The sequence below is a fragment of the Cyclopterus lumpus genome, chromosome 12 (genome assembly GCF_009769545.1).
Source record: "Cyclopterus lumpus isolate fCycLum1 chromosome 12, fCycLum1.pri, whole genome shotgun sequence".
NCBI lineage: Eukaryota > Metazoa > Chordata > Actinopteri > Perciformes > Cyclopteridae > Cyclopterus > Cyclopterus lumpus.
In genome coordinates this window covers 7,596,534-7,609,619 of record NC_046977.1, presented here as the reverse complement: position 1 = coordinate 7,609,619, position 13,086 = coordinate 7,596,534, and the positions used below count along the sequence as shown (strand labels likewise).

Genomic DNA, 13,086 nt, shown 5'->3' with positions numbered 1-13,086 from the left:
CTTTATTTCAACTTGACTAAAAGTACCAATACCACAACATGAACACACTTAGAAAGTAAAGGCCCTGCATTCAAATGATACTTCAGTAAAATGTACTTCAAGTAGCTTCTTCTACAGTAAAATGGCCCCTGTGAATGATACATTATTAAATGAAATGATGAGGCTGTTGCATGAATGCATAAGCACAGTTGAAGCTGGTCCATGGGGAGCGTGTTTAAACTACTTTATATCCAGCGAAGTGTTTCAGACATAGACATCTCACATGACTAGGCGCCTAGAAACTGTTTTAAGAGGTCACAAGCCAAATGCTTGGGAGCCACACATTTTAACAATGTGTTGTATGCTGTGATATTTTCATACGTCATGTCAAATCGAAATATGTGAAGTAACTAGTAACTACTGTATATCTGTAAAAAAACATTTTCTGTCCACACTTTGTTGGCCTTTTAGTGCATGTTAGTGTATTTGAGCCTCTAGCTCGTTGCCACTGCCATGTTGAGTGCTGTTGGGCGGCAATAGATAGGCTGTACGTTCTGAACAGAGAATCAAGGTTAATTTGATTAATTGGGTAATTTGACAAAACACTGAGCTGTAAATACTATCGACAATAGGGTTCAACTTTGAACAATACTTGTTTTGCAGAAACATAAGCATGCGCCGTTTAGGAAGATTAGGGTTTCAGGCTATAATTAAGAGCCATTTGAATGAGGGATTTACAAGAGTGTAGAACGCGTGGAGAAAGAAATCAGTCACAGCTGTGAAGCAATGTCAGAATCAAGGATCGGGCGCAGGCTCGGTTATGGTTGAATATGGGACATGAAAGAGGGAGGTATTCCGTGGTATTTTTTTTTTTGCATACTTTCATTGTTCAAATAATTGAGAAACTATGACCCTCCCTGGCCGTGACCTTCTGCTTGACTTTTCTGCCTGTGTTGTTTGGAAATAATCCTGTTTCTACACGATTATATTACTTGGAAAGTAATTTACTGCAGAGCAAAGAGAGAGTCACACACGTACAGTACACACGAATAATGGATCCGCTCAGTGGTTCAGTTTGATTAATGGGCTGGCGTTCTGCATTTTGCTCACCATACACAGGAATTTGCTCTGTTGCTACACAACAACACGCAGACGGGCAGAAAGCTTCATGCGCCTTTTTTCATCTGTTATAAAAAGGTCCTATGTTTCGTTTCAATTGACCAGTTGTGTGTCAGCGGTTACACTTTTCGGGGAATTCCACATGAACTTCGGCACTTGAACAACAGTGTAATCAGAACAGGTGTGTGGCACATTCATCGTTAATCATTCAGTCGATATGTCATCTTTAATAAGGTGTGGCTCGAGTCCCGTTTCCACTCTCTTCTTTCTGCATTTACTCCTTCAACATAAAGAACTTTGAGGCAAAACGCTTATGTTCCCTTAAGTTGCATCATGGTGCATCTGTTGTCTATCACAACCAATTCAATCCAGCAGACAGGGAACAGTAAGACACCTCTGACATCTTCAGTCTGTTAAAAGATGACAATATGGCTTTATTTTACACAATTAAATGGTTCTCCTCTGTGCTGAGAATGCACAGGAATATATAATAAAACTAGAGATGTGCACCGATACAGATGCTGATATTGGATATCGGTCCGATAATGACTCAAATAGCCGGATCGTGACAATGGGCCAATGTGGTATAGGATACCATTATTTTAATATCAAATCAGTTTTTTATCAATGTATGTATTTGTTACATTTCTTTTTTAAATCAAGCCTGATTTGCCTTAAATATAAAAGACTGATCCCATTCACTTCACAGCTCATTACGCACTGGTATCGGAGCGGTTCTCGGTATCGGCCGATACCCAAAGCCCAGGTATCACTATATAGATGAAAAGGTCAGATCGGTGCATCCGTAACGGAAACATCTCCCTTAAAGCTGCTATAATCAATATCAATATTTTATGACTGTTTAAATGACTGTGAGTATGACAAAACCTTTGAATAATTACGTGTAGTTCATTTCAACTCAGTTTTGCTTTGATGGCCTGCAACGTTAAAGTTTTGGTTCCCTCTTTCCGCTCTCATTAGCGTCATCATTTCCGGATGCAGCATTAAGGCCTTAACACATTTCATTTTTTGGGTGATTCATTTGCAATGAACTCTTATAAGTGACCAAGCCAGATGTGTATATGCAACTGTTTGCTAACAGGTTTACCATAACAACTTTATGGAGTGATAATATGTTAATGTTGAGGTGGGCCGCCCCAAGTGGCAGAGAAGAAAGCACTTAATGTGAGTAAAATAATAATAAACAAGCTGGAAAGAAATCAGTTGAAAGTAAGGGAGTCAACTCAAAGTGAACCCCGATTTATTTTTGTTTATTCTAGAAAATGATCCATATAAAACGATGGATGGATTCAGGTGACGTTGCCCTCATGTCTTCCGACTGCGTTTCCCTGTTCACGGTTGTGCTTTAAGCCTTTCCCAGCGTGACATGGGCAGAAGGCCGCCAACCACTCTCGTGATGGTGAGCACAAACAAGCAAACTGGATTCATATCGGCCGTGTCAACAATCGATGGTTAAAGTAAGACGACGACACACACTGGTGACAGGCTGGGCGGCCACAGACGTAATTAAATTAAGTTTCCAGTTGTCCTCAATTCCTCGGGTTTAGCCTCTAAAGGCTTTGAGATGGGCCCCAGAAATCCGAGGAATGAGAGGCTGCCTATGTGCTGTCAACGCTGCGGACACAGTTTAATCCTGCACTACTGGGAGAATACTGATGAGAAGTCCTCAGAGGGAGAGGAGTGTGTGTGTGTGTGTGTGTGTGTGTGTGTGTGTGTGTGTGTGTGTGTGTGTGTGTGTGTGTGTGTGCGTGTGTGTGTGTGTGCGTGCGTGCATGTGTGTGTGTTGAAAGCATTGACAAGCACTGAGCCTTGACCCTGATGGCTTTCACGGTCCTATAATATATTTATGGGAGGTGTCACACAAAATAGCTGGGCGATATCTAAAATGCAGACACTAGTCATAATGCACAATTTTTTTCTATGACGACATAGTGTACAAGTCAGAGGCCTCAACAGGCTGATACACATCTCAGCCCTCTGCCAGCTACCAACACAAACACAGGAGTGGTCTCGGGTGGAGTTCCACTCTGATGTTGGTGGTTACATCATCACCAGGCCAGAGTAGGTATTGTGCCTCTTTTATGCTATCGGTCCATATTCATCATGGCTTTGGAATTCCATCACTTCGAACAGGAGTTTCCTCCACCGTTGAACAAGTAACACAATGGCTTGTCGAAAGGCCTTTAAAAGGTGAACACCACCCTTTTTCCCTGATGATTATTTTTATCAACCTTTTTTTTCATCAACTATTTTTTTATCACATTTGTTTTTAATAAGAGAAAATTAAATGAGTGTAGTATTAATGATTATTTGACTGTTGCTTTTAGATGATAATGTTTCAGTAAGATTCTATGAGGGCGGATATCAACGTTGGGAGTCGTGCAGTAAATGGCTAACTGTTACCATCTAGTGGCCACACCGTCACATTATAGCTTCTCAAAATGATATGAAGGGCTTTGTGTCATAACCACAACTTTCTGGCTGTGGCTGCTTGCCCCAGCTCCTATTAAAAGGTGTACAATACAATCTTCATGAGGGCACCCCATGTCATTTATGTACATGTTTATTATTTGATTGTATGCATTTAACCAATTATATTGGTTACAACAGAAAGAAAAAGGGTATATTTATGTTGCTAAGTCAAGCTACATGGTAACAAAAAGAAATCAAATGAGGATGATATGTCAGTGTCTCAATATTAGCGAGCAGATCTATTGTTGTTCCACTTAACCACACTGTATCAGAACAATTATTATTATTAGATGTGATTCTATTCAAATTTGATTCTAAAAAGTAAAAGAACAACACTAATAAGGAGCCACCACCAGGTGTCATGCTCATAACCTTTATGCACAAAACTATTTTGTGGTAGGTACAAAATAAAAATATGTATCGGCCTATCATAATCCATCAAATGTTTTGTTCATGGAAATACATAGGATTTTAAATTTACCATGAAAGCAGTGACTGTGACATGATCCTACCGACTTGATGCACAGTAGTTGAAAATAGATCAACCAGCTCCACCCTCATCGACACATTCTTTCCTCAGACATGACACAATGGCCAAACAATACAAACATAACTATTTACTGTGTCATACAGTTCATGTAAATACAATACAATGTATTAATTAGGTGGGCCGGCGAATATTACTGTGTCCATCCCTCAACACAAACAGATATAATACTGTTAATATCAATAGCATCATACAGACCTAAAAGACCATCAACAATATAATTCCAATGTTATAAACATATTGTGTCATATTAATGTAAAATGTGTCATTTCTACCTGCGGGCTCTAAATATTAAAGATAGGTCTTTTTAAGCTTCTTGTGTACACAGGTCAACATTGACCCTGTGTTGTTTGTCTGTGACGTTAAACTCGAGCGTCGCCGCACAGAGCCGCACTTTGACACGTGATTGGACCCGCCCACGCTCCCGCTCCTCCAATCACAAAGCCGCGCTGACTCCGCCTGCCACATCACTAGCATGGCGGAACACAGAGCAGGAATTCCGGCAATGCGCCGTTGACAGCGTCGCGGATGGGGTAACACCGACGATGGCCACCCTCCGGCGTTACAGATCTGTTGCTCGGCGACGAGCGGCGATGAACTAACCAGCTCGCGAGCAACTTAGTGACAGTGTGTCCGCAGACGCGCGCACAGCTGTTTGGGCCACCGGCTGCTGTCAAGACTTTGCGTTGGATGAAGCCCTGATGCTCCGAGTTGGACCGGTGCCTTTCACTCCAATCGGCACTACTAGACTATCGCTTCCTGTTGCTGAATAGTTTTATTTTTTTTAAAAAGTTTATAAAACAAGATAATGGATTTGTTCGGCTTGCTGCAGTTGGACGAGCTGTCCCACGGACTGGCAAACTTGTCCATGTTTCCATTCTTTGACATGGCGCACTACATCGTGTCCATCCTGTCTCTGAGGGAGCAGCCAGGTAAGTGTGCGCGCGGCATTTACACTTTTCAGCAAGTTGTTTTGCATACTTTTTGCAAGAGTTTTGTCCTGGTGAAACTTCCACAATATGTCCTGGTATTTCATGGATCAAAACCAGAATGCCCCGCAGCCACTGGGGCATGTTATAAATAACAACACGCCGAATTTAAAATCAACACATCTAAATCAGTTTTTAATTGTGGAAATAATCTCGACCCCTTCTTACTTCTGCTGTGCCCTTGCTTGTCACAAGGACATTCATATTATTAATCTCATGTTGTTAGAAGCCACATTTAAAAGCTCATTTGTTTGTTTATTCACAGTTGTTTCTATTATTTTGTCCACCCCATATATCACCATCTCTGGAAGGAGGGTAGGGTAGACAAAATGATAAATAGCACTTATAGCAAATAAAGTTCAACAGCACCAATTATACCGCTCTTATAAAAGGTCACACAAACTCAACATTAGATAGATCGATAGTTAATAAATAAATGTAACTTCAAAGCACAAACTGCTGTTGAGCAACAGTTGATTGTATCAGCTCAGACCAAAGGCAGGCAGTGGGCCCATGTGTTATGTCACCAAGATAATGTCTGCAGGGACAGGTGGACTTTAACTGCCTAGCGAGTCGACTTTCCACACACACACACACACACACACACACACACACACAAGCTTGCAAGAACATCCACACACTATTGTAGTCCCGCCACTGTGAATCCTTCGGTCTATTTTGGAACTTGCCTCCCAAAGCATCTGAGCTCCCGTGACCTTTTTAACTCGTTGTCTATCCATCTATCATCTGTAATCGAGAGACACATGCGCAGAGAGGGAAGACACAACAATCCTCATAACGGAGAGGATAGAGAAATAAAGTCAATAAAACCAGAATAAAGATCAAGACGTTTATCATTCAGGGAGCAAGCGGAAGTTCTTATTTTTCCCCGAAAAGAAAGGAATGCCTCGATCCACTCTCAGCCCCACCCTTTCTTTTCCCCCTCTCCTATGTTGACTCTTCTCCAGTCTGAGGATTTCAACGCGCTCGCCAGGTCTTGCACATGTCTATGACACTTTCACTCCCATTGGTTTCCTCTGGAGTTATTTAAAGCATCAACATTGCTGTGAGGGGATTGTTTGGGAGGCAGGAGGACAGTCAATCAGTGGATCTCTCTTCAGGGCCAAACATAACCGGGGATAAGCCACTTTGTTTCTTCTAGTCTTCCAGTTTCAAGAGGGAGGAGGAGGAGGAATGTCTTATGTATGCGTACTTGTGTATCGGAGAGATTCTGTCCTGGTTTTTGATCACTAAACTGTTTTTCAGCTACAAGACTTGACCCCTTATCCTCTTCCTTTGAGTCGATTTGTAAAAGATCTGGACCTGTATGCATGAGAATAAACTAATATGCACTAAATATCCTTACATAAGATTCCCTTGCTCTCAGAAAAACAAGAAAAACCAGCATGACATGTTGCAGCTGTGGTGTTCTTGACCTGTATTTTACTTGCAAATGTATTTCCTTAAATGCAAATCTGGTAAACAGGCTCTTGAGCTGGAAAAGGCATGATTGTAGAGAGCTGTACAAACTATAAATATAAGTGAACAAAGCAGTATTCATATTTGACCACCTGGAGGCTCTCTGAAAAGCAACTGTGGCATATACAAGAGTTGCTATATTGAAATTACGCTTCATAAAATGACAGCGCAAAAGTTCCCACCGGAAACACCATTTCTTTTTAAGTTGCAGGTCAGGCTCTCACACGAACTGCAGCAGCTTGTTTAACTCTGGAACTAAAAGTGATGACGCAGCGACCCATGTTTACTGTGTACACGTGAACTGAGTGCTACAACAATAAGACCAGAAGTACTGATACAGAGCATATCTCATGTAGGCTGAGGCTCTCTCACCCACAAAAGAGAAGAAACACAAAAGAAAACCGGTCTTGTTGTGTCATCGTTGCAAAACGGAAATCGCACACAGAAATAACTGTACAATCTGTGAACACTGATACCTCACTGTGCTTTTGATGCTGCAGTTGCATTCAGTTAGCACTCTGAGCTGAAGCCACATTGTACCGACTCACGACTACTTTCTGGTATTTAGCAGAAATCTTCTGCGAGGGGTGCCCACCCACGGGGGCGTGGGGCAGTCTAAGGGGGTGACGGGACAGGTGCATACAACAGGAAGTCAGTGACTTCAGGCCCGCTCACCAACACCGTCAGCGGTTGGAGCAACAGTGTCTGTGAAATACAGCAGGCGGAGACTTTTATGGTATAAAACTCTTAGTGCCCGATTGCCACTTTTTGCATGAAAACTTCAGAGTCGTACCTCTAATCGGAATAACCAGACACAATACACATATTATTTGTTTCCGTGTGATGTACACTTTCCAAGGATTTCATTATTTAAGAATAAATGAATAGTAACAAATTAATAAACACTCAAATAAACTTCTACAAAAAAGCGCTCCTTGTATCTCCAGAACTTGCATTATAATCATCACGTTATTTCCGTTTTCTTCAGCACCAAAGTCATCTTGTCATAGCTGTCTGTACATTCACGGTTACACTGCAAACAGGAACTACCAGCTAATTCAACATAATTTAAATTATGCTATTTGCCTAAATGGAAACAAATATAGGCTCAGAAATGGGGAGGAACTTGTAACCCACAGCAGACTTCATCTATTTCCATGGCTACATTATACTTCTTGCTTGCGTCACTCAAAGCCAACACATTATTGAAATAGTAGTTCCATAATTTAAAGCGTTGGGATCCCCCAAAGTTTGACAAAGAATAATAATAGGAGTTTAAAAATGTTCTAATATTCACACATCCAAAGAGGTCAAATGAGACTTATCAAGTCCCAAAAAGATTACAGATTTATGCTGCAGAACTTATTTATTTCCTCCTTCCTCTACCTTTTAATCACAACCTCTCAGACTTGTCTGGTGACCCTTAGGAGGGGCCCGGGCCTGAGGTTGAGAAGCACTGCACTGAACTATCTCACTGAATATATAGTAGTTAAGAAGCTACACCTTGACCAGCTAGAACAGTAAAATACTGTGCACACACTGATGCAACAGAATAAACACTCTTATCTAATGTCACATATAATAGTGTATTTGTCACAGGGGACATTTTACTAAATATGCTTTTTACTTTAAGTATTGTTTTAAAGGTACTTTTGAGTTAGCTTTCCATTCTATTTTAACTAATACGAGTTCACAACTTTGTACCCTTGTTTTAAAGTGGTAAATTCAAATGCTTCTCTATCGTTTACATATTCTTTGAGTGGGAGCAAAAGTTAAGAAGTGCAGAGAGACTGAATCCACCGGGAGTCTGCAGAGGAGACAGAGTTATACGTCCTCCTGGTTTATCGATCTCTCTCTCCAGGAGTCTATAATCTGTCTCTAATCCTCAGATTACCAGTATGGGCCTGTGTGTGTGTGTGTGTGTGTGTGTGTGTCTGTGTGTGTGTGTGTGTTTGTGTGTGTGTGTGGCCGTAGTGACTCAGGTTGGACTGAGAGTTACCCGTCTGGGGTCAAGTGAAACCGGAATATCCCAGTGTACGTTGGCGCCGTTCATTCTGTTAAACAAGTCAGTTTCCGTTGGTATTGGTCCATCTCTGCAAAGGTCACTGCATAAAGGATGTACACATCTTAATCTTTGACTCAATAACTAAGATATACAGCAGTTCACATGCTTGTTTGCGTTGCATAGAACTCGTGCTGCTGCTGCTGTGATCAGCGTGGAGGCGGGTCTCGTGGAAAAAAAGGAATACAGTGTTCTCTTTTAAAGGGAGGAAATACAGAGGGAGCGTTGATCATTATCTACCGTGAACGGATATGGTTTGTAAACTAAATGCCGTGCCTCCGGTCTGCACTTTGAACTCAAACCTCCCTCTAGTTGTTCCCTCTCGCTAGTTAATACCAATACAGGGTCGGGGATCGGGAGAATCACGCGCCACACTGGGAACAAGAACACTTCCTTCTGAAACACTTGTGTGCTGAAACACTGCTGTGGAATACACAAATGACCTGTTGGTCTCAACTAAATGTTACTCATATCCACACAGCTCGTCTCTTGGGCATTATTACTGTAATTATATATAACCCTCCAACATAATGAAGACTATATTTAACGCTTATGATGGGGAAACATTCAACAACAACAACAGTGATTTGCAGAGGTGTTCCCAGGCATTTAAAGACCCATATGTATTGGAAATATAGCACGCACATGGGACTCGGGGGAAATCCACGTCACAGTGCTGCTGCTGATTAGTTTACTTCTGTTCTTGTGCAGGTGCTTTTGAGGTCTCGAGAGCCAGCCCCTTAGCCTGCTGGTTCAGCTCCATGCTCTTCTGCTTCGGTGGAGCTATTCTGTCTGCCATCATGCTGGCCGAGCCGGTTGTTGCACCTTTGTCCAACAGCACCAGTGTCCTGCTGGCTTCCATCACCTGGTAAATATCTTGACACTGAAAGTATGGAAATAGAGAAAAGAGCAAAGAGGAGTGGAGCAGGGACGTTGCAGGATTAGTGAAGAAATGCGCAACTACTTAATTCCCTGTGAAAGGAGCATGACATGTGGAGGAGATTGAACGAAACAGAGCGGTTGTTGTCCAGTTCCCACCTCCCTAAATATGAAGCCTATGATGCCCTCTAATGGTGGCACATATTATTACACTCTCCTCTCAGAAAATGCAGAGCACCCTCTGCTGGTGAAGTCATGTACTGGCAGGTGATAGTGTCAACATGTACAATGGACAGTGTGTGTGTGTGTGTGTGTGTGTACTCTTTATTTGAGCCATATGTGCCTCTACAGGTACCTGGTGTTTTACTGCCCCATGGACCTGGTGTACAGCTGTGCTGCCCTGCTGCCTCTCAGGCTGGTGCTGTCGGGGATGAAGGAAGTGACCAGGACGTGGAAGGTGCTCGGGGGGGTCGCCCAGGCACACGGCAAATACAAAGACAGCCTGCTGGTTATGATTGCCATTGGGTGGGCTAAAGGTCGGCAGCCGACGGAGCATGCAGAAGGATTTTTTTAAATGGATCATTTAGATTAATATCCATCTGTATCAAGCATATGTTTCTTTTCTTTTATTACCCCCACTCCAGGTGCTGGAGGCGGTCTGATAAGTAACTTTGAGCAGCTTGTTCGAGGTGTTTGGAAACCAGAGACCAATGAGCTCCTAAAAATGTCTTAGTAAGTCTTCTGCAGGACTCTTATATAACTAATCCTTGAGTGTATTGGGTTGTCTATTGATAGTTTGACATTTTGGGAAATGAGCTTTTTTTATAAAATCATTACATGACATCTGGCACATAACCCCTCACTTGTCATTATTACACTTATCAGGAAAAGATACCACATACACATGTTTTACTTTAGAATATCTGATAAGCAAACAATATAAGCTGATTTGCTCATGCTTGTACCTTTTTTTTATATTGACCTTATAGATACAGTGTGGTATTGATATTCTCATCCACCTCTGGGCAAGAAAGCGAATAAGCCCATTTTCCACAATGTCTTACTATTCCGAACCAAACATGGAGACTCTTAACACATCTGGGGATATGCTACAGCTGGCGCCTAATGTACGTTTACAAATCGCATCTAACTTGTTCTCTTTGCTACCTGAAGGCAGCATTAAAACGTGATTTGAGTTTACTCAAGAGGATGCCGAGTACATCTATGGCGATGATGTGTGTCTCCAGTTTAGTTAATTTGTGTATAATAGTTGAAGCACATACGATGTGATGTCTTTCAAATATGAGCAGACAGTGATCACCCAATTATTTATTTTGATCATATATTATATCCCTTTTTACGTCTGTGAAGCCCCACCAAGATCACCCTGATAGGAGCGGTGCTGTTTGCTCTGCAGCAGACCCACTACCTGCCTCTCAGGACGCACCACCTGATGCTCATCTACACCGTCTTCACCGTCGTCAACAAGGTCAGTCTGTGGCTCACACCGGAGACTGCGACCGTGGTATTTACAAAAGAAAAAAACGCCATCTTTGTTTTTTATTTGATCTTAACTCCAATATCTCTGTTTTGGTGGCGCGGATCCCTCCGTATCTGTGGCGTCCTGTCTTCTAAATGACCTTTCTCTCTGGGCTTTTTTTATTTTTTTTTTAAGTTCGAGCTGTGGTGACTCACATTAGCTTGGTATTACCCGCAGGGCTGGGGCTTTTGCATCATTTTCATCAGCTTGCATCATCCTCTCTTCTCTTCTCTTCTTTGGGAAACTTGTGCTCTTGACTGAGACACAGATAAATCCACCGTGTCTCCTTTCAACTCTCGTTCTTTTTGCTCTCTCTGTCTCTGATCTGTCAAATTTAACGCAGAGACGTTACATCAGATTCAAAGTCTCGCGTCCAAATCTCCCGTTTATTAGTTTGTGTTCCCGATGATGCAGATGTAATACTCTCATCATCAAGTAGGCCAACGTCACATTGGCTATCAATGACTGATACTGTAGGTTCACAGCACCACAAGCGAGTCCTTTCACACACAAGTCATGTGATCTATTATTACATTCTCCATCCATCCATTTTCAATACCGCTTATCCTCATTAGGGGTCGCGGGGGCGCTGGAGCCTATCCCAGCTGACATAGGGCGAAGGCAGGGGACACCCTGGACAGGCCGCCAGTCCATCGAGGGCACATGTAGGGACATACAACCATTCACTCTCACATTCACACCTATGGGCAATTTACACCTATGGGCAATTTTATCATTACATTCTAAACCTAATAATGTTTCCACACATTTTGTCGTCTTTTTCTTTTTCCAGTCACGGATGATGCTGACCGGCTCCTCCGCCTCGCCATTCGCCGTCATCGAGTTGGCCATCTACAAGACCCTCTTCACTGGCCACTCTCCTTACGCTGCCCTCACCGGCGAGGTACAGAAAGCGTGTCTCGATCACGGTGCGACCAACGGGACGACCTCCACCGCCGGAAGCAAAGAGATTGGTGGGAATGGAGCGGCGGGGAAAAGCACCCCGGTTTCTCCTGTCAAGAGACAGAAGGGATCGCTCCAAGCCAAAGAGGAGTCAGAGGACGCCGACACAGCAAACTGCAAGAAGATCAACTAGTCAGCCTTCGCCCCAAAGCGCCTTTTCACCTCCAGGGTTGTCGAGTCATTTCTGATTCAGATTAGTCTTATTTTGTATTTCTTTTATCAAGACGTGTGTTCTTGTTCCGTCCACACAACATTTCTCTTCTTCATTACTTAGAATGCAATTGAAATCTGACTGCTGAAATATAATTTCAATAAGAGCTCCAACCTGACTGCACCTAATTGTGGGATAATCACCCCGTCCTTAAAGTACTGTAATATGTGTATGCTGTTGGAAATGAACATCATATATCCTCGGGCTGATTGCACACTTTAGTACATCGTGTAGCTTCATTTTCATAATTATTTACGAGTGAAAACTGTTGATCATGTTATGCTTGGGTTTTGGGAACAGTGCTGTGCACCTGCTGATCTATGAATGTCTACGCATCTTTTTTTTCTTGCTGTATTTCATACTCTGAAATGGTTAGAAAGATATTTTTAAAGAGATTATATTCTATAACACTTTCTATTTATACTCAACAATTGCACTCTTGAATGAACATTTCAAAATGGAATCCAATTTGTATTGTTGTTGAATGCTTTGAATTACACTTAAAAGCATGAAAATAAACGGGTTAATTGAACTATAAAATGTGTTTTATGATTTCTAGTCTCTCCGCTTTATCAGACCGATTCATGCAGTTCAGTGACCATGGACCCAACTCAATAATGCCTCACTTTAAAGCACCAAACAGATCATTAGTCACATTTTTAAAATGTTTAACCCTGAAAGAAAGCCCCTAATTAATACAGCATCAAACAGCATGTGGCTATCTTAGCACATTAGTTCAAAGTAGAATTTGTAAAATGTTAACTGGTATCTTAATTAGCTGCTGGTGAGTTGATGAAAAGCAGCGCAGCGTCCAGAAGTAACCTC

General features: G+C 42.1%; 1 protein-coding gene across 1 annotated transcript; it reads left to right on the top strand.

Moving 5' to 3' along the window:
- Positions 1–4,642: 4,642 nt before the first annotated feature.
- On the top strand, positions 4,643–12,801 carry tmem38b (transmembrane protein 38B). Its single transcript, XM_034547479.1, has 6 exons — positions 4,643–5,070; positions 9,380–9,536; positions 9,899–10,083; positions 10,192–10,279; positions 10,919–11,036; positions 11,881–12,801. Exons 1-6 carry the CDS (start codon positions 4,947–4,949, stop codon positions 12,181–12,183), a joined length of 975 nt encoding a protein of 324 aa, XP_034403370.1. The 5' UTR covers positions 4,643–4,946; the 3' UTR covers positions 12,184–12,801.
- The last annotated feature ends 285 nt before the right edge of the window (positions 12,802–13,086 follow it).

What these genes read in the sequence shown, in the direction of transcription:
- tmem38b (XM_034547479.1), top strand. Translation starts at nt 4,947, where the DNA reads ATGGATTTGTTCGGCTTGCTGCAGTTGGACGAGCTGTCCCACGGACTG. An exon ending in TGCCATTGGGTGGGCTAAAG is followed by an intron (nt 10,084 to 10,191) that starts GTCGGCAGCCGA and finishes CCCCCACTCCAG; the next exon opens with GTGCTGGAGGCGGTCTGATA. An exon ending in TCTTCACCGTCGTCAACAAG is followed by an intron (nt 11,037 to 11,880) that starts GTCAGTCTGTGG and finishes TTCTTTTTCCAG; the next exon opens with TCACGGATGATGCTGACCGG.